Below are 20,283 nucleotides of genomic sequence, written 5' to 3'. Positions count from 1 at the left end.
GGATTGTGATTATCAGTGAGCGGCACATGGAGTGATGCCACCTTGTGATGATGCAGAAATCATTAGGGATTAACAAAGCAATTTTAATAATCCCAGTCAAGTCCTGACACTTCGCAAATGCATCAGAAGTTAATTTTAGTTTGGGTTTTGTGCCTCAAAAGGAATATTAAAAGCACCCACGCCACGCACACACATGGCACAGGCACACACGGCGCACGAAGGGTTAAACGCCGTGACCTACTTCTGTGCTCAGGCAGCAGAAACGAAACACGAGACGAGATGAGAGACACCAAGACGAAGAAGAAGCCACAGACAGATGGGCACGGCAGAGTGGCACCGCAGTGCTGGGCACCCACAATTTACTACAGGCTGAGGCCTGGGAAGTGCTGGGCAGACAATCGGTCACTGTAATCGAGGAACAGAGCCGGAGAGCCAGAGGTGAGATTAGGGTAGGAGAGAAGTGACTGACAGACAGACAAAGTGCCAGGCAGAGCGCCAGGCACAGACAGACAGGGTGCCAGGCAGACTGCCAGGCACAGACATTAGAGAATGCCAGTCACAGACAAACACACATACAGACAGACAGAGTGCCAGGCATGGACATTAGAGAGTGCCAGGCACAGACAGACAGACAGACAGACAGACAGACAGACAGACAGAGTGCCAAGCATGGACATTAAAGTGTGCCAGGCACAGACAGACAGACAGACAGACAGACAGAGTGCCAGGCACGGACATTAGAGTGTGCCAGGCACAGACAGGAAGACAGAGTGCCAGGTAGAGTGCCAGGCACAGACATTAGAGAGTTCTATAAAACTCGGTGTTGCCTTGGCACTCCCGTGTCACTCGACTCTCCCCTTTTCTATTCTTTATTGAGTTGACTTTGCCAGACCCCCAGGACTCGCCACTGATTCCATCGTGTTGGACTTTAGCACATCTTGCCACCTCAGACAATTGCACAGAGTAAAAGACAAGCAGGAGTGAAGTGACACTTTAAATGTTAATCGATTTGTGGTGACGTTCATAAAACAATAGCCATAAGGACGCAGAGTCCACGTGAACGCTGATGAGCCCACAGCCTGACAAATGCCAGGTGGCACACACACTTGTAGTTTCTTGAAGTCAGCATTTCTCGTCTGCCTTCTTCAGCTTCTCTCAATATGGCCGCCCAGTTGTGTCCTTTACATGGCAGTGGTGTGTGGGGGGGCAGTGGGGGGGGGGGGGTAAAGTGACCGAATGTATTGCTGCTCTGCTCAAATCCTATGGCCAATAAGGCGTTGTGGTGCACAAGGGCTTCTGATTCAAAACCAAAGAGCCCACTTTTGGTGTGCCCCCCCACCCCCAGGTGTGCTCCTAATACCCTCGGTGAAGGTGAAGCTTGCTAGCTGCCAGGTAGTTTGGCCGCCATGTAGGGTTTACTTGAGAGAGTTGCTTGCCAAACTGGTTTTTGCCACCCTTGCCCCCCAACCCTGCCATAAGATTCACTTCCTGACGCCATCCTAAACACTGGGGTGGGGGGGGTGGGGGGGGGGGGGGGTACATGAAAGCACATCAATGAAATGAAACCCAAAGTTGTAAGTCTGAACTTATCATGACATACAAACCTGAGTGTGTGTCGGCCTTTAATAAGTCCAGTTTGATCCTGTGATATTACCGAAGGCAGCAACTTTCTGTATCCTTGTAGCTAGGACTTTGGAGAGAATCTTAACACCATTATTCAGAAGTGAGATTGGTCTGTATGATACACATTGTAATAAGTTCTTAGTTTGTTTAGGAAAGACGGTGATTAATGCTTGGCGAAAGGTTTCAGGTAGAATTTGATTGTCTCTAGCTTCTGTGAATGTTGCTAATAAGAGGGGAGCTAGCTGAGTGGAGAACTTCTTATAAAATTCGACAGGGTAGCCATCAGGGCCTGCTGCTTTCCCACTCTGAAGTGCCTTTATAACATCTAGTAATTCTGATAGCACCAGAGGTTTATCCAATTCCTCTGCACTGAGAGACTTTACTTGTCGTGTCTGTAATACATCCAGAAGGTTGTGCCTCTTTGTTGTATCTCAGGGTATCGGGGGCCTCTGCTGTGACACTTGACTTGTAGCTCAGGAGCCCCCCATTCTGCTGACCACCTCTGAGATGTCATTCAGTGGGTCTGACCAATCAGCACAGGGACACACAACGGACTGCAGAAGGACCTCTGAGCGAGTCAGAATCAAGCCATGAGGTCCCAGGAAGTGCCACCAGACAGGAGTGTGACGAGGCACTGGATGTCCCCAGGGGCCCCCATAATATCCACCCACGACTCTTTCTGAACAGTGGTGCCTTTGGCTGAGCTGACCTGTGTGGAGATGGCGGAGACTTCCAGAAGGACCACCACCACTGCAGTAGTCCACCAACCTGGGCAGAGTGACCAGAGAGTCCCATCAGTGAAAGACCCCTGAAAGTTCACTTGAAGTTGCCAAAAGGCCCCTAAAGGACCCTCAGAGTGTGAGATTCTCTGGGCTGCTGAAGCCAACTTTAGCGTTACAGCTGCAGGACATCAGCCGGTGGTCTCCGTCCAGAGAAGAATGGCCACAAATCTTCAAACCAGAAGAGCGAAGCTTGGGGTGTCAAACCCACGATGACTCCAGGCAAAGGGGCTTCAGTGATGTACTCAATCAGGGGTCTGACTATGTGTGTGTCGGTGTGAGAATTCAGTTCTTTATTTTTAACAAACTTGTAAAAATGTCACAAGTCCCACTTGGTCTGCCATTCTGTGATGTCATGTGACAAAGCAAAGGGGTCTCTCAATATGGCGCCCTGGCAACACAAGCAGGTAGAAGGGAACTGAGAGTTGGGTGCCCAAAGCCCACGGTGGGTCCAGAAGAAGTGATGACCAGAAGTGTCACTCTGGGGGCAAACCTACCCAGAAGACCCCCCCCACTCCCCTGTTCTAAGTTGGGGAGACCGACGTCTGGGGTTCAGGGTCCTTCTTCTGTGTGGACAGTCAGCCCTCAGCCTCTGTCCATTGGTCACTGCAAGTCCTGTTGGGTGACTGTGCCCACGGGGTGCCCGGTCTGCTATGGTGACTCCCTGTCCCTGTACAATGTGACACCAGGAAAGGACAGTTGTTAGGTAACAGCAAGGCTTTCTGGCAGGGTCAGCATGACTGGCACGTTTTGGGGCGTCTGCCACACATGGGCACGAGCACAGAGCTGTGGTGACTGGCACTACTCGGCTGTGTGAAGAACCAGAGGTGCACACAATGTCACACGAGGCTACACGAGATCACACGAGGCCACACAAGGTGACACAAGGCCACACGAGGTGACACAAGGCCACATAATTTCACACGAGGCCACAGGAGGCCACACGCAGTGCCGGGCCCAGTGCTCCAGCCTGACCAAACGACTGCGTAACTGCAATCACAATGAGTTTCACCTTCAGGTTTTTTTTTACCAATCTGCATGTATTTAGCACGTTGCCCGCCACCATTTTGTTTTCTTGGCTGACGCCATTTTGCGGTCTGGTGATGTGGGCACTGCTGATGATGTGACGCCATCGTGCTAGCGCTCTGTCAAGTGTCCGCCGTCTTTTCTTTGTCCCGTTACATTGTGCTTTTCCAACAAGCCCTCCGTGTAGCCCCTGCCTGCTAGAACTGAGGAGAGACCCTGGCATCGTCATGGATCCCCTGCCCTCTGGTGTCCTGGGGGAGGGGTCTCCCCTCAGAGTGCGGCCCACCTTCTCACTCTCATGCACTGCACGTGACAGGGACCCCCGCAGAGGCTGTAGCTGAGTGGGCACACTGGCACTGTCAAACACGAACACATTAAAGTACAGAACAGAGAAGTTTAGCTGACGTACCCAGCAGACCACCGAGTGCCACTGCTTTGAGGGCCAGACATCACACACTTTGGAACATTTCAGGAATTTCTGCGCCTATTAATGTCCAACATGAAGTCACGTGGCACTGTCGCCACCCACGTGGGCCTCACTCCCCTTAGGTGGTCTCTTAGAGGAAGCCTTTGTGCTGCTGCCACCCTGGCACACTTGCCACTTTGGTGCCATGTCTACTGTCTGATGGGTATGTGTGTAGTGCTGCTGCTCTCTGATTGGCTCCATGTGTGTGATGTGGGTGTTCATGAGTGGGCACTGCCCCGGACTCACATCCCACCAAGGATAGCTGCCTGCCACAAATCCAGTTCTGTGGGCACAGGCTCCAGTCCCTACAACTCTAGAATGGGGTCAAGATGGTTCAAAGGAGGTTAGGTGGCATCAAAATAAAAAAGACAAAAAAAGTGGTGGGCTGCCATCAGTGACCCCTCGGCTTTAATGGCAGGAAAGAATCCAATGGATGCAGAACAGACCACCGGTGCCCCTGCCCAGACATGACGGCCACTTGCTGTGGCGAGGGGGTCAGAGACTCAGCAGTTTAGTGACAAATGCGGCATCTGCTCAAGTGTTGGGTCGTGAAGCTGAAGAAAGCAGCAGAGCCGCAGGATGAAGATCAGATAAGGTGGGCACCACCTCATAAGGCTAAGTGGCCACAGTGTGGCACGACCTTCAGGTGCACCTTGAAATTAAACAATTGGTTCACATCATATAAAGGACAAAGGGAGCCTTTGAGTGAATAATCAGGCAAATAATGATGGGTGTGTCACGTTACCCCTGTGCCAATCGGCTGCCCTGTTGAAAGTTGCTATCTGCTTTGTGCTGCCAGAATAGGCTCTGGCACCCTGCACCCGGTAATTAGATTACTGAGGTCTGAAAAAGATCAAATCCTGTGGGTGGCACAGGACAAGGCCATGGTGAAGCTGGAGGCCAAGCAAGCGTCGGGCACAAGTTAGGAACAACACCTGGATGGGGTGCCAACTCATCACAGGGTGAACACACCAAACACACAGGCTGATGTGGCATCTCCTGTCCATCTAACCTGCATGTCTTTGGACTGTGGGAGGAAACCAGGGCACCTGGAGAAAGTCCATATGGACACAGGAAAACATGCCAACTCTACCTGGGAACTGTGCCACCCTCTATGACATGATATGGCATGCAGTCTTAGAACCTCTGGAGAGGGCTCAGGTAAGATGAACAATCCCACCACTGAACAGATAACTTTATCTCTCACTTCCTCCACAGTGTCAACCAATTGCCAGGAGAGGACGCCTAGCCACACCCCCTCTGGGCACCACAAGCCCCGTCCCTTTTGGGACCAGAAGAATATACGCAGGGTACCTGACTGTGGGGGTCTTCTTTTGACCTGCTGAGGACCACAAAGACAGAGAGCCGAATCGAGATTTAAAGAGCTTGTATGTGCAGTTTGGACGGGGTGGTCAGGTGGGCACCCCAAACTTTCTCAAAGCTTCAGCATTCTGCACTTCATGGCATGTATGTATGAACCCGTCATCGCCATATGTGACTCGAATCATCGAAGTCCATCCTCCAATCAGACAAAGTGCCCACTCATCGGGGACGTATTGTGACCTTGAAATGGATGAAGTAAGTCTGAGACAATGTTGTATTATATGATATGATATTATATGATATGATGATATGATATTATATTGTATTATATTAAATTGCATTGTATTTCAAACTGTCTTCTTGCTGCTGCCCATTTTGAGTGCCTCTGCCTTTTGATGGCCAGTAACGATGGCCCAGTCCTGTAAGTCTGCAAGTGCCAGGCTTCAGTGGGCAGCCTCAGCTCCAACTGGCACAACACACATGTGGCAAATGAGCAGCGAAGTGTGGGTGATGAACAGTTCAAGGACAAGAAAGTGCGTGGAATGAAAAGGCCCTGAAGAAGGCCCAAGAAGGCAGAAGCCCGAGTGCCAGGGGGCACTGTGTGTGAGGAACAGCTGACGATGCAGAAGAATCGACCAACGGCTTATTGGACGCTTCAGTCACCTCGGAGAGCACATCAAGGAGGGCAGTGCCGCGGCCCTTACCCCGTGTGTCTTAATGAGTATGGTGCCCCCCCTCCTCCTCCTCCTCTTTGTCTTGATGCCGGCTGGGCTTTGCTCCACTTGCAGGTTTTGCTGATGCAGCTTTCGCGGTCCGATGATGAAGGTTCTGCTCCGATAGCGCCGGTGCCCGCTGTCTGCCGTAGGTCCGTCCAGAGAGGCGCCGTTGGCGGGTGGAATCTAGCAGGGGCTTCGCCTGAAGTGAGAGTCGTGCCGAGCAGCCAAATGTCTGGGAAATTGAGCAAGAGGCACGGCGGGCTTCGTCAATGTCATGCCATTCAAGATGCCCTTGAGACATGACGGTGCAGGTGGGGGGTACTGCCGTCGATTATCTAACCTGCTTATGCAGTTCAAGGTCATGGGGGCCGGGATGCCATCACAGTAGCAGCAGTCCTGGACGGGATGCCAGTGTATTGCCTGGCACACTCCTACACTTGCGCCCATTCACACTGAGCTTTTTAGAGTCACCGTGTGTCCTGACACTGAAGGGTTTGGGGACATTGGGAGAAAAACCCCGAAGAACCCCAGGAGAGCGGGCAGAATCCACACAGGCAGGAACAAGAGTGGAGATCAAAGCCAAGGCATAGAACTCACCCCTGTGCCCCCCACAATGCCATCTACTCTAGAAGGGAGGCACGGTGGGCAACTGACTTGCTGAGTTCTGTCCCAGCCATGTGAAGATGTGAGTTGGAATGGCGGTATGTGCCCTGCAATGGACTGCCATCCTGTTGAGGACCACGTCCTGCCCTGTGCCCAGGGCTGACTGAACAGATCATGTTTGATATAAAACACCTATAGGGGTCCAGTTGGACCTCAATGTGGTCCAAGTGGGCTGTTGGTGTTCTGCTCACTTAGCAAATCTGTCAGAGCCAACATGGTGCGTCCCGGCAGTGACTTAAAGTGACGTCTGGAACGAGAGCCCGGGGGCACAGAAGGCCCCCCACTGAGGCTGAGAGCCACAGACACAAGTAGGTGAAGAGACAGAGAGGTTGGCAGCCCGTGCTGATACAGCGCATTGCCGCAGACTGGACAATGAATGCAGCGTATCACGAATGGCCGGAAACTCAAAAACCCCGTGAATTACTGGAACAGCTGAAGGTTGACAGTCCGCCACAGTAACGTCACCAAACGAGACACGGTGGTCTACGGTCCGAGACCCCAGGCCACACAAGATGAGTTGTAGTTTACTACTGTCCAAGTCTGCGTCCACATCGCGGGGCATGAGGGGTCCTTATTAGAGGACGTGACGGATCTACATGTGACGGGGGACAACTCGGTCATCCAAATCCAAAGAAAGATGGAGTTGCACGTAGTGTGGCGGCCAAGGTGGTCTTCTTCAGTGAGGGGCTGGGGGGCCGCCAGCCTGTGTCTAAACGTTGAGGGAGTCATTCAGGGACATCAAGGGGCCGTCTTGCTTGTTCTGTTTATTTGTCAAGGAGTTTCTAGGTGTATTAGCTGGCGCAGCGGTGCCCGCTCATGGTCTGTGTGCAGTTGGCATGTTCTCTCGTTGTAAGTGTCCTTCAGCTTCTCTTCTCTTCTTCCCACATCCCTAAAGACAGACGGCTTAGACTCGTGGCAGATTTGAACCCGAGCGTGCGTGTGTGCATGTGTGTGTGCCAAGAGGGCCTTGCGATACTCCAACTAGACTGGTGTGCCCCCCAGTACTACAGGGACAGGCCTGGACCCCTGTGACCCTGAAATGGATTTTGCAGCCCCGAGTTATTTTGGTGAAATTGACAAACTGCAAACTGAAAAGACAAACTGCTCAAGTGTTTCATGTTCACTGTTGGCAAACATGCCATAGTGCTGGGCACACGTGGGCACTCACACACACACACAAACTTACACACACACACACACACACACACGGACACTTCATTCCCATTCATAAAATATGGCGGTCTGCTGCCCTCTTGTGGTGACAGCATTAACTGCAGTACCCATAATGAAGCTCTATGATGGAGTGACGCCCCTGCCCTGCTGTGCCCATCACTGTCCCAGAACTGGAAGAAATGGGCTTGAGGACAGCCCACCCAGTGTGGTCCATTTGAAGAATGCTGGCTCTGACCCATCTGGGTAAACCTGAACAGTGCGGCCCCTGTGTGGATTCAGATTTTACTCCTGCTGGCACCGTTGCCACCCCCATCTGGACAACATGGATAGGCCAGCCACTGGCTGTCATTTATGCCTGTGCCTCATGGCAGAGCTTCTGCTCTTCACTTCCGTTTCTACCGGTCACTCATTCTGGGCATTTCTGTCAGCTGTAACGCCTGGTGGGTTTTGGATGTGGCACTTTCATAAATAAAGAGACGCCCAAGAATTGACAGTAAAATGGGCAAAACCTCAAATCACTGCAGACGTCCCCTCTCCGCTCACCTCAAGCTTGTCCCTGGTAAGCCAGACAGCGTCTTTCATGTGGTGCCAGCACTCCGGGGCTTGCCTTGTAGGCACCCAAATAGTACCAAGTGATGCCAAAGGCTGGTCCCAGGAACACAGCTGCAGGTCTGTGCCACCTTGAAGGTGGGGCAGCGATGACGCCCCAAGGGCAGGGTCTGTGTCTGCTTGAGGGACCACCTCAACCTGGACAGCCATCTTCGGCGTGTCTCTGTGGCGGTTGGTGAGGCGGATGGTGGCCACATGCCAATCGCTGACATATCAGATGGCATGAGAGTTCATAGCGTCAATAGGCACCACTGACCTGACCGCTCATCGCAGGACTAAACTACGAGAATAAAGAAGACGTGAGGACCAGCTGACTGACTGGCGCTGGAGGGCTGAGGGGTCCGCTGAACCTCCAAGGGAGCAGAGCAGCCAGGATGAAGGACCAGAGACACTTTGCACCACCCTTGCATTCCCACATCCAGAATAAGAAATGGAGCCATGGGGGCTGCCAGTCCCAAGCCTTTGGCATCTGACTGTAAAACCTGGCAGCCAAAGCCCTTAATGGTGGAATGGAGGCCGACGAGCTTTGGAAGACACTCCAGAAATCAAAGTCGCCTCCTGAACTACGTGGGCACATCGAGGTGACACGTGAGCATCAAGTCGCACGACGCTAGTCATAAAGTGCTGCCATGGGCCCGGGCCTGTGCCGAGTCTCAGAATGGCTGGTCGTGGGGGGGCAGTCACAAAATGATGCCCACTGTTTGACTGGTTCGATCGCCTGCAGGATGGCAGCCAGCATTTCAATGGAGCGCCTTATACTGACAAAAGGTCCCAGTCCTTCTCCATCACTAATGGTGTGCCCAGCAGGCGACAGGCGCTGGCATCACCACCTTCATCCAAGCACTGACGGACATGTGTGACCGACCAATCAAAGGGGGCCCCTCCCTCTCGCTGGCGCCGGGGGCTTCTGTCAGTTTTCTCCTTGTGCTTTCCTGGTTTTGTTTGAAGGACTGCGATTACAGATTTCAGGTGTTTGCATTTGGTACCCGTTAGCCAACTCCCTTTGCCCGTTGTTGTCCTTTTCAGCTTTACTTTATGCTTTCCTACGTTTACAAATACATATTTTATGTATGCAGTAAATATTCTTTGTTTGCTGGGGGTTTTGGTCCTCCTCCTCCTCTTCCTCCTTCATCTCTTATGATGGCTGCCCACGTTTGGGCCATGCTAGGCTAAAGCCTGCAGCTGGCAGTTGTGGGACTGGCTGAATTTGGGGTGAGTGTCCTGGGGCCATTGTGTGATGCTTGAGACACCCATGTCACACACCTCACCAGGGGGCTGCATGTGTGAGCGGGCGAGAAGCTCCTGAATTTCAAGCTGCAAGTTCTTCTTCTCTTTAGCAGCCTGCTAACCCACCCAAGACAGGACATGCCAGAGAAGGGGGGCTTTCTGCATACCCTTTGCTGCTTATGGGGAGACTGTGAGGAGTACATTTTAGGAAGGGTCAAATTCCAGACTTGGCACAACAGCCATCACGGGGACATAAACTACCAGGCCCTTGACCCGTTAGAGATGTTAGATGTTAACAAAGACAGAGGGGGGCTCGGGGTGGTCCTGACAGCAGCTCTTTACACAGTACAAGGTCTACTGTGTAGGCGCACACACACACACACAGACACACACACACACGTGCTGGAATGCGGGCAGGCTGGCACCCTCCTGGTAGGTGGCATCATGTTGAGGTGACACCTGCAGGTCTCTCCATTCCACAGCTTTGCCCCCTTTTACCTGACAGACTCACTCCAGGGCGACCGCCATGGCACCTGGTAATCAAACAGCTTGGTGGAGATCGAGGCCTTGGCATGATCTGTCCGCTTGTGTGCAGGATGCCCATTGGCCACCGAATGAAGACGACCAGCTGCTTGTCACTCATTAGCCCAAAGTTAAAGTGTGACTGCCGTTTCTGTCCCCCCTCTGCTATGCTGCTGTGGCACTTGGCACTGACCAAATGCTGGGCATCGACGGTCATACAGCGTCAGAGTTAAGGGGGCCAGCTGCACCCTGACCTGTTCAAACCAGTGTGGAGCCCCCCAGGCTCACCTGCTCCATTGACACACTTAACTGTCTCACTGGAGCCCACCTGGCCTCGACCCCCTTGCCCTCTCCAGATTCCAGAGTGCCTATTGAGACGAAGGGGCTCAGACTGGCAGTGAAGATGGTGAATGTGGGGGTGGGTGAGCAGTGCTGGGCCGCACTCGCTGAAAACACTTGAGACGGGACCCCCTGCGTGTGCATACATGTATGATTGTTTAAAGACCCCCCACTAGTGCAAAGGGGACAAGAACAGCAGAAGGACCGGAGCTGATCAAAGTCCTGAGTCAGCAGGTGGCACTGCGAGACAAGCACATGATGGCACAGCTGGTAATCTGCCAACAGAAACTGAGGAGGGCGAGTATGGGAGACCACAAAGGGACCACTGACCCAGGACATACAACAGCGGCGCCCAGCTGCTTCATCAGAGTGGCAAAGACATGGCAGCAGAAGAGACCCCGAGGTTCTGGGGTCTCGTGAGACCACACTGGAGCTCGGTGGCCATCGCACAAACAGCAGAGCAGTGGCAAGAAGACTGGAGGTGGGGGGCATCAGCTGGTGGGCAGGCTGCTCTGCAGGAAGGCAAAATGAAGGCAGCAAAATCCGGAGACAAACCTGTGGAGTCTGCAAGACCCCGAAGACGAGAACGAGGCCGGGTGTGGCTTCAGCACGACACTGGCCAAGTCAGGACCACCCTGACACTGGACTGGGGGAAACGTCAAAGCTCATGGAGGGAGACCCCAGCGCACAAACTGGGGGCCTGCTGGCCACTGACCACCAGGATTTGTGCCTTTCAAGTTGAGACCACCCTGCTGAGGTCAGATTTCACTTCGACATTAAAGAGACTTTCTCTGTCAAAAAAGTCAACTGAAATCCGGTGGGATTGGGTGCTGTGTGCCAACCTCTGGGGGGTGCTGTGCATTTTGCACTTTACTTAAGAGTAGTGTCATGAGGCCTTAGTGGCAGTGACAATGACAACACCTGACAGGACACTACAGTCCCCTCCCCTAACTTCTTTGTGCTTTGGGACAAGACCACCGTGCTGTGCCATCTCTCGGACCCTCGACTGGGCAGAGGTGACAAGGCATTTCTTCATCTTGTTATGGCTTTGATGGTGGATCTGCTTCATGTCGTGCCAGAAGCAGGAGTCAGACTTTATTGCTGTTATTGTTATCATTTATTGTTATTGTGGTCATAATAATAAGAGTTTGCAGTTTACGGGTTTGTCATCAGTAATTAGTCGCAATTTATTGAGTGAGTTTTGTGACATAATGCAGAAAACCGCAGGTGACTCTTTATTAGCAACACTTGAATGGACAGCAAATCCCAGCAGCCCTGGCAGCTCAGCACCATTGGGCTGTTGGGTGAAAGAAGATGGACAAGGAGCCCTGGGGTGGTCGGGTGTCGTTTTGTGCCAGCGCTTCTTGGCACAATTGGACTGCAAACCCAACTGCCAGGTTCCAGTTTCCTGGACTCGTCCTGTGCCCACTGCTTCTGGTTAGTAAAAGGGTCTTCATCAGGGAGCCCCCCTAACTTCTCCAAGTCTTCACATCCTATAGCACTGGGAGGACACAACTTTCTGGAAGCTGTTCACTGCGGAGCTGACTCCATGACTGCACTGGCCAGCCTCTACTGCTTGCTCTGCAACGTCAGCCCTTCTGGTCGCTCACACTCATACGTTTATTAGAAGCGGCTCCGTTTTGTGAAAGTGACGCCTCGCTAAAGAGCTGCAGGGTCTTGTCTGGGGGTCCTCCAGCCTCACACCCGCCATTTCTGTACTTACGAGTCTCACAACTTTAATGAATTTTATTTGGTGCAATAAACTTAAAGTGCACAGGAATTGTGGGCCCAAAATGAGAACAGAACCCTTTTCTATGTTAGGGTGATGCTGATGTGCGAAGACTGAAGGCCAAAAATCAAATAAAAAACAAACGACAGGCACAGATAACAAAACAGAATACGAGCGAAGGAAACGAACGCATTCAAGCTGCGTGGTGCTGTCGAGGCCAAATGTCAGGCGACATGCAGGTGAGAACGGCTGTGGGTGCGAGTCGTGAGCGGTGCTTATTGTCATCATTCTGATATCACTCAGCAGGTCTGTAACACCCGCTCTACAGTCTGATTGTGCCAGTGCCGTTCAGGTGGTACACCAAACATTCCGTGCACAAGAGCGGCACTGAGGTTGACGCCTCCTCAGAACAGCCAGTCAAAGACACTGCCATCAGACTCTCCATGCCAGTGTTTGGATCTGGCAGTGCCACGCTGACGGTGTATGTGCCCAAAAAGAAGAAGTCTGTCTGCGTTCTCAGTACCAACATGGAGATTGGGCAAGATCAAAAAAACAAACCTGTTCAAATGACACGGCGTCCTCAAACAGTGACATTTCACGTATGGACGTGTGTGTGTGTACGTGTGCGAGAGAGGCAGAGACAGATGTGACTGGAATATCAAAGAAACACAAAGGAATAACGAAACAAGTGCGCTTTTAGTCAGGAATAAGACGGAATAACAAAAATTCAGGTGACCACGAGATCCCAGCAGAGAGGATTCACCTCACCGGCGTTTGTGCGCCCGCTCCTGTCCCCTCAGCGGGATACGTTACCACAGACGCCGATCACCGGAGTGCATTTTATTATATTAGAGTAGTAGTAAGAAGTATTATTGCAGCTCACTACTCTAAACCCTCAAACCCACGAGGCCGCAGCGCCCGCCACACAGTTGGCCTTCGGTTTTCACTCATCGTCAGCAACACGTAAATTCAGCGATTTCTCGATCGTCGGTTAGATTCCCTTGTTTTTTGTGAAAGAGTTGATTTGATATTTGGACTCGACTCTTCACATGCTTCACGTCAGCATTAGCTTCTGTTCGAGTTGTGTGTTTTCCTGCCGTCCACCACTCACACGGACCACTCATGACACGCACGTACCCCAAATAACGAGACATCATTTTGTAATGGTCACTACATATTGTATTCACGGTCTCTGTTTCTGCTGCCTCATCCTAGGAACTGAGAATTTTAAGGATCTCTCTTTATGGGGAGAAGGTGGCCAAAGCACGCCTGGGGGTCCTGACATAAATACGCTGGTGTGTGGCATAAGGGGATGGAATGGACGGTCTTCAAAGAAAAGGAGAAGGAGCCGGGTGAGTGTTAAAGGGACGGAGATCCGAAAAGCACAACCACTCTGTGTGTGGACCGGTGGGGGCGGGTACTGGCTGACCGCTGGAGGACATCTGTCCGCGCACCGCTGCCTTTGATGTTTCCCATTGATGCTCCAGTTGAGGGAGGCGTTCACACCATTACACCCGGGGCAGGCGGACTTCGGTGTCCAGGACCGGTGAGAAGGCTCCGGCGAGCCCACTGTTGTATTCGAGCCGTACACTGGATTGACCGGTGAAATACTCGGGGGGCCGTGTGTGTGTTTGACTCGTCTCGACTGTGTGTGACTTTATATTCTCGTAGGTATTTATATTTTTTTGTCCCTTTTCCTTGTCTGCACACTTCAAATATCAATCAGCATTTCATCACTTGAGTATTTACAGAATCGAATTACATTAGTTTATAAAGTTTATTTAGTTTATAAAGGACGCCTCCATCAAGGGGGATCATGTTAGGCCTACGGTTCTCGCCGTTTCCCAACCCGTCAGCGGGGTAGGAGGTCCTCGTGGGCGTCGGTTCCTCAAGTTCCTGCGTACAAATCCAGACACACAGACTCGAGCTCGGAGGACGATGAGCGAGCAGACCGCCTGCTGCCTGTGCCGATCGACAGATTTACAAGACAAAGACGCTGATGCAGAGGTGCGAAGGGATTCAAGGTGTCCAGTGTTACAACGTTTTTTTCGTAGGCTTCAGGGATTCCAGTGTTCGTGTCCTTTGTTGTTTTAGAAGCACACGCTTCACATTCACTAAAAACGAGATTAATATTGAAAATGTGCATCACCGGTGCCAACAGCCAATCATCGTAACCACACAGACCTCTCTGCAGCCTGTGGAGCAGAGGGGCGGGGCCGGATGTTGGCAACACTCAATCCCAGTCCTTCTCACAACACCATCCACGACTTGGAATGTGAACTTTTCTTCCTACCGAGCGCGATCTCCTAATTGGGCCCGTCGGTGTCATCCGAGCCACAATGGGTGACATTCCTTGTGGTTTTGCATTTAACGGAATCTTAACTGTGTGTCCTCATTCTGAAAATTCCTTTTCCAAATAGATGGATGAGATTTGGAAAGCCCCCCCTACACACACACACGAGACCCCCACATTTTCTAGATGATACTCGCATGACATATGTCACCTATCACAGACGCCCGGAGTACATTGGACTTCTTGCTTTTCTCACAAGGCAGCTAAACACAGGAGTGACGACACTACTGGCTCCTGTAAAGTGGTCCCTCCTGGTCTGCTGTGCCCGTGCCACGTTACACCACAGTTCAGCAGGTCTTTGATGGACACTTCGTGAAGGGTACACACTTAAGACCCTGCGTAACTCCATCAACACTCTGGCCATACTGGCAGCAGTCCTAATGACCCAGTGAGGTACCCGTCACTCCTTCTTGTTGCCCACTTGCCAGCCATGCCCAATTAGCCTGTAGCGTGATGTAGAATGAGCCCCCGTGAATATAAAGTGTTGCCCACGGTTCACATTTAAAGCCGGGTGGTCCACTGAATATCTCGGATTGTCCACAAGTGCCAGGCGAGTCCAAGTCTCCTTCACAACAATAAATCCACACAGTAAAGTTTTATTATTGCGGAGGCCATCTCAAGGAGAGCAGCGAGGAGCTTCTCCCAAGGTCACAGAGGATCACGAGCGTCCACGTCCCCGTCGAGGTTGAGTCGCCGGCCACAGCGGGATGGACTTACATTTGACAGCCAGCCTGGCCAATGAGAAGAAGACGAAGTAAATCAAAAAAATCAAACGTGCTGGGAGTCAACTGAAAACGAGGAGCTTGGAAAGTCGGGATGCGAAGAACAGACGGCCAGAGCCCAGGTGCATGACTTTATTAACATCGAGCAAATGCGAGAAATCACAGAGTACAGCTTCAGAATCGAGCGGCGAGGACACGAGCCCCAAATCACGCGGCTCGCATTTCAAGGGAAATAAATAATTAAAAAAAAAAAACGGCACACAAACCAGAGAGGCTGCGGGTGGGAAATGAAAATGACGAGGCTGCGCTCTGAGCGTCTGCTCTGGACCACGCGGACCCGACGCCACGTCCTACACAAGCTCCAATTATTCACTGCTGTGGAACAAAGTTAAAAAAAAGAGAGGTGTCTGGAAGTGAGTGGGCCACCAAAAGGCCTGGGCATCCATCCTGGAGGGTCCCCAAACAGCTGGCAGGGCCTCAGCACTTGTGCTTCATGGCGAGCTGAAAGAGAAGAAGGGGAAGGGGAGAGACAACCAGTCCTGCGTTAATGGAGGACGAGAGGAAGAAGAAGAAGAAGAAGCAGCAACGCCACAAAGGCCACAACAAGGCATCCCTGCTGCCATTCACCTGACACAAAGGCCATTTAGAACGCATATCCTCAGCTAACTGGCACTACAATGGACTGGCAATGAAACAGCACTTAGCAGGATGGCTAAGAAGAGGGTGGGATGGATGTTTTGACAGAGGATTTCTAATGGAGATCAGGCTCGTCCTCTGTGCCCATGCATACCAGCCTGGCATTGGGTCAAAGTGGGCATACAAGAGACAGAACGGGACTGGCACCCCAGAAGTGTCGTTCCTATTTGTCTGTTTCTCTCTGCTCTTCCCAAGTATCTCTAATATAGCGCCTTTCACAACTATAAAGTCATGTCGTGCCTTCACGTCTGTCTCTCTTATTTAACTTTTAAATCGGCCCTTCCCTGTTTCTATGTTAAGTCCATACAGTGCCTTTCATGTCCATTCATCCAGACATTTAAAATAAGAACATAAGAATTGACCACTCATTGGCTCATTGGTGTAGCTAGCAGCCAAGACGTTCTGCACTTTTGTTAATATATAGCACCTTTCTTCACTCTTTTATAGTGCCATTCCTATCTTTATGCCCAGCTCATTTTCTGTCTTCCATATCAATCAATCATGGAGTCCATTTACCTGACATAAAGTGCCTTTTGCGTCTTCTCTCTCTCTGACTTTGATATCTACAGAAGCTCCCTCTGCTCCCAGGGGTCTGTGGGTGTCTGTGTGACGGCCCTCGGGGTGACAAACGTGCGCAGTGACCAGGCTGAGAAGGGCACAGCTGACTGAAATCACACAAAAGCTTCCTGAAGTTTGCAGAAAGCCCACCAGATGGCACACAAAGCCTAAAGGAGGCCGTGCCATCCAGCTGAGGTTTTCTTGTTGGCCTGCCAGGCTGTGCAGAATCTGCAGCAATTGATGGAGTTTCAGAGGAAAACTGTGAATGTTCTCCTTAAAAGCAGAGTGGGCTTCACTTAAATGGCAGCTTCTTAAAATGGCTGCTGTGATAGGCTGATCAGAACTGATCACCAGTTCAGTGTAACAACACTGCACCAGTAAGGCAAGTTGGCTTTGGGGACACACATTGGCTCTCCGCACGTGCTACTCGCGTGTAACGAGGCCTTTGCAAAGACTTCCTGTGGTGGGTATGGCACTTGGAACGCGTCACTAAAGTGCGTCTTCATTTGTGCAGGGCGGCCGTCCGATTACTTTTTGGTACCAAGGATTCCTAGGCCACATACTGAATGAAGTATGAAAGACCAGGAGAGATCTGCCCCACTTCTCTGACTGTTTCAAAATGACCTCAGTGCACAGATGAAGAGGTACTTTAGTGACATTTTAGAAGTGTCATTATCACCAAAAGACACCTTTGTTAAGATGTTGTTACATACGAGGAAATGACAATGCCACTCAAACCAGAGTGTCACTGGCCAGCAGCAAACAGAGAAGAACTGTGAGTGTCACCTTAGGGCTTAAGGACATCACAGCAGCTTATGTTGTCCTTGGATCATTAAACGGGACTTTGTTTATCCAAACCTTATTGATTCTCTAATATATAAATGATATCTATTATTATATAAACATGTACGTATCTAGATGATTATTATATGTACATTTAACAAAGTATGATCTACGCACACAGACACTGGAGTGCAAAAAAGCCACACGCAGGGGCCAGGTGTACACAATGGCCACGGACCACCATAAGCTCAGGCCAGAGCCCCACTGGCACCTCCAGTAAGAGTCCAGCTTGACCAGTTGTGTGCCTGGCAGGACCTTGTCATGCAAATTCCTACCTTCAATCATACTGTAAATGGTCAGCATCCACTGTAATCAATGTCTCCAAGATGGACATCCTTTATTCCAAAAAGTTTGAGGGAGATTGCCATGTGAGCGGACAACTCTCTTTGACAAGCCCAGCAAATTTCCCAAAGTGGCGCAGCTCATTTTCACAACAGTTTCGACGCTGTAAACATTATACGGGGAGGCTTCCCCAAACCGATATATTTGTTTTTGTCTATTGATTTCTTGACAGATTGGCGTAGTCAGCAGGATTTTGCTTGAAATGTCAGAAAAGCAGGACCTCGATACAGTTTTGCTACCATAATGACCGAACTCCAGACTGTGAAGCTCCAACTGGGAGAAACAGGGGCTCGGACAGCAGTAGAGGTAGCGATAAGATCAGAGGCTGCTCGCCCTCCACCTCCAAGGTAAGTACTCCTCTCTGAGGGGAATGATTTCGAGACTTACTTTTTAATTTTTGAGCGTGCTGCCACTAGATATCTTTGGGCGAGGGCGGATTGGGCCAACATATTCGCGCCATACGTGAAAGGCAATGCACAGCGGGTTTATCATGATCTCCCCGAGGAGCAGGCCATCGATCATGACACCCTTGAGGATAAAATCTTCAGACGCTATGGCATAACTGCGGAACAGCAGGTGATGGAATGGAGGCTCTGGAAGTTCAACCTGGAGCGGCCGACAAGAGCCCAGGACTTCGAAATTAGGGGGAAAACAGGGCACTGGCTACGGCCAGATATTAAGAATGCCAGGTAGGTAGTGGAAGAGCTAGCCTGCAAAACACTGGGGAATGCCCAACTGGAATATTTCCACCCAGCAGGTCTGCAAACAACCCTATAAAAACATGGAAGCCCTTATTGAGGAGACTGAGCGCCACCGGGAGAGTCCGTTCGTTCAGCCCGCTTAGGATGTGTCACTCCTCTTGAGCCCACCCGTCTCTCCAAAGAGCCTGCAGTCAAACCTCGAGAGAAGCAGCCCAGCCTTCCCCGCTGTTTCAAGCCCCAAGATAAGTGAGTCGATGGATTGTTCGGGGAGACCAAGGGAGAAAGGTATTGAGCTTTAACCAGTCCTCGGTCTCTTTCTTATACTGGAGTGGTTTTGATAAACAGGCACTGAAATCATCGCTATGCTTGATCTCCATTGTTGCTCACCGTTTTGTTCTGCCTCGACAGTGGTTTAAAAATAAGAGCAGTCTGACCTTAATCCATGGGGAAACCCAATATTACAGGTCCGCCCCTTGTGTCATTACTTAGAAGAACATCCCGGGCGTTACCCGAACCTCCTTACTCTGTCATCCTTGGGCGAGATTTCAGTTTGAACATGACCACTCCTATAAATAAGCTGGGCCTAGTTATGGATGGGATAACCCGAATACGGCTGCCTCCACACTGTGTTTTCCGGCAGACAGGTCCCAGACAATGTGACGGAGTAGAAAGTTCAACTACTACCCCAGAAACAGAATCCACAACTGCTGTGGACAGGAGGACTGAAACTCCGCACACTCAGGTCATCAGGGATCCATGAGCGCTTTACAATGTAAGTTCAGGATAATGCCGGCCTCCTTTAAATGGGAGCAATGGAAGAGGACTCCCTCAAATTTACAAAAAATGCAGTGGTTTCAGTTAATGGTCAACAGACGCATAACCCCCTGCTACAAGGACCTCACTGTTTTGAATAATGATCTCTTGTGTCGGATAGCAGAACATGAGGGTGAGGTGAGGTTACTGTTGCTAGTACCACGTGCCTACCGGCGGCAGGCATGTGAACTAACTCACACCCACCTTCTAGGAACCTATCTAATTGCCGAAAAAACTCTAGAGGGGATTAAACTCTGATTTTATTGGTCCAGAATAAATGAGGAGGTCTGTCTTTTCTGCACTCCCTGTCCCGAGTATCAGTTACGTCAGATTTCCAAAAGGGACCGTGCTCCTTTAGCTCCCCTCCTCTTTACTGATATCTCGTTTGAGCAAATTGATATCGATCTCGTTGGACCTTTAGAACCCTTGGCCAAAAGCCATAGATACATTTTGGTCATTGTAGACTAAGCTATTCAGTATCCAAAGGCCGTTCCGTTACGTACGGCAACTTCCGCATGGGAACTGGTAGGGGTCTCTGCACGAGTAGGAACTCCTAACTGACCAGGAAACTCCTTTTACTTCGGAGACATTCAGAGAAGTTGGTAAGTTACTCCAAATAAAGCATCTAAAAACCTCAGTCTATCATCCTCAGATAGATAGATAGATAGACAGATAGATAGATAGATAGGATTAATAAAGTATTTATCTAAGTGGAAATTCACATTAGGTTGGTAGAGAGGTTTGATCAGTCAGAAAGGTAGTTAGCAAGGATGGGAGAAATTGGGATCAATTACTGCCCCTTGTCCAATCTGCCTACCGGGAAGTGCCACAAGCCTCCATGGGGTTTCCCCTTTCGAATTGTTATATGGATGTCAACCCCGCAGTATTTTGGACATACTAAAAGAAGGATGGGAAGAGGAGGCTATTCCCTCTACTAAAATATTAGAATATACTGCACAATTATGCGATAGATTTGAAAAGATTTGACCCCTCTTAAAAGAACATATGGATAAGGCTCAATCAGCTCAGGCTCAATATTATAACCGAAACACACCCTCAG

General features: G+C 50.7%; 2 protein-coding genes across 3 annotated transcripts in view; one reads left to right on the top strand and one right to left on the bottom strand.

Annotated features, from left to right (window-relative positions):
- The window catches only part of aqr (aquarius intron-binding spliceosomal factor), an 869,120-nt gene that overhangs the window by 243,861 nt on the left and 604,976 nt on the right, over nt 1-20,283 (top strand). The window lies entirely within an intron of this gene.
- The window catches only part of stxbp6 (syntaxin binding protein 6 (amisyn)), an 89,711-nt gene continuing 84,816 nt past the window's right edge, over nt 15,389-20,283 (bottom strand). For both annotated transcript variants that reach the window (XM_051919994.1, XM_028821899.2), the window contains one exon: nt 15,389-15,771. In XM_051919994.1, coding sequence (XP_051775954.1) covers nt 15,748-15,771 — 24 coding nt within the window. In that variant the 3' untranslated portion in view covers nt 15,389-15,747. The remainder of the gene's footprint in view (nt 15,772-20,283) is intronic.

The sequence above is a fragment of the Erpetoichthys calabaricus genome, chromosome 16 (genome assembly GCF_900747795.2).
Source record: "Erpetoichthys calabaricus chromosome 16, fErpCal1.3, whole genome shotgun sequence".
Lineage (NCBI taxonomy): Eukaryota > Metazoa > Chordata > Cladistia > Polypteriformes > Polypteridae > Erpetoichthys > Erpetoichthys calabaricus.
This window is presented reverse-complemented; position numbering and strand designations above follow the sequence as displayed.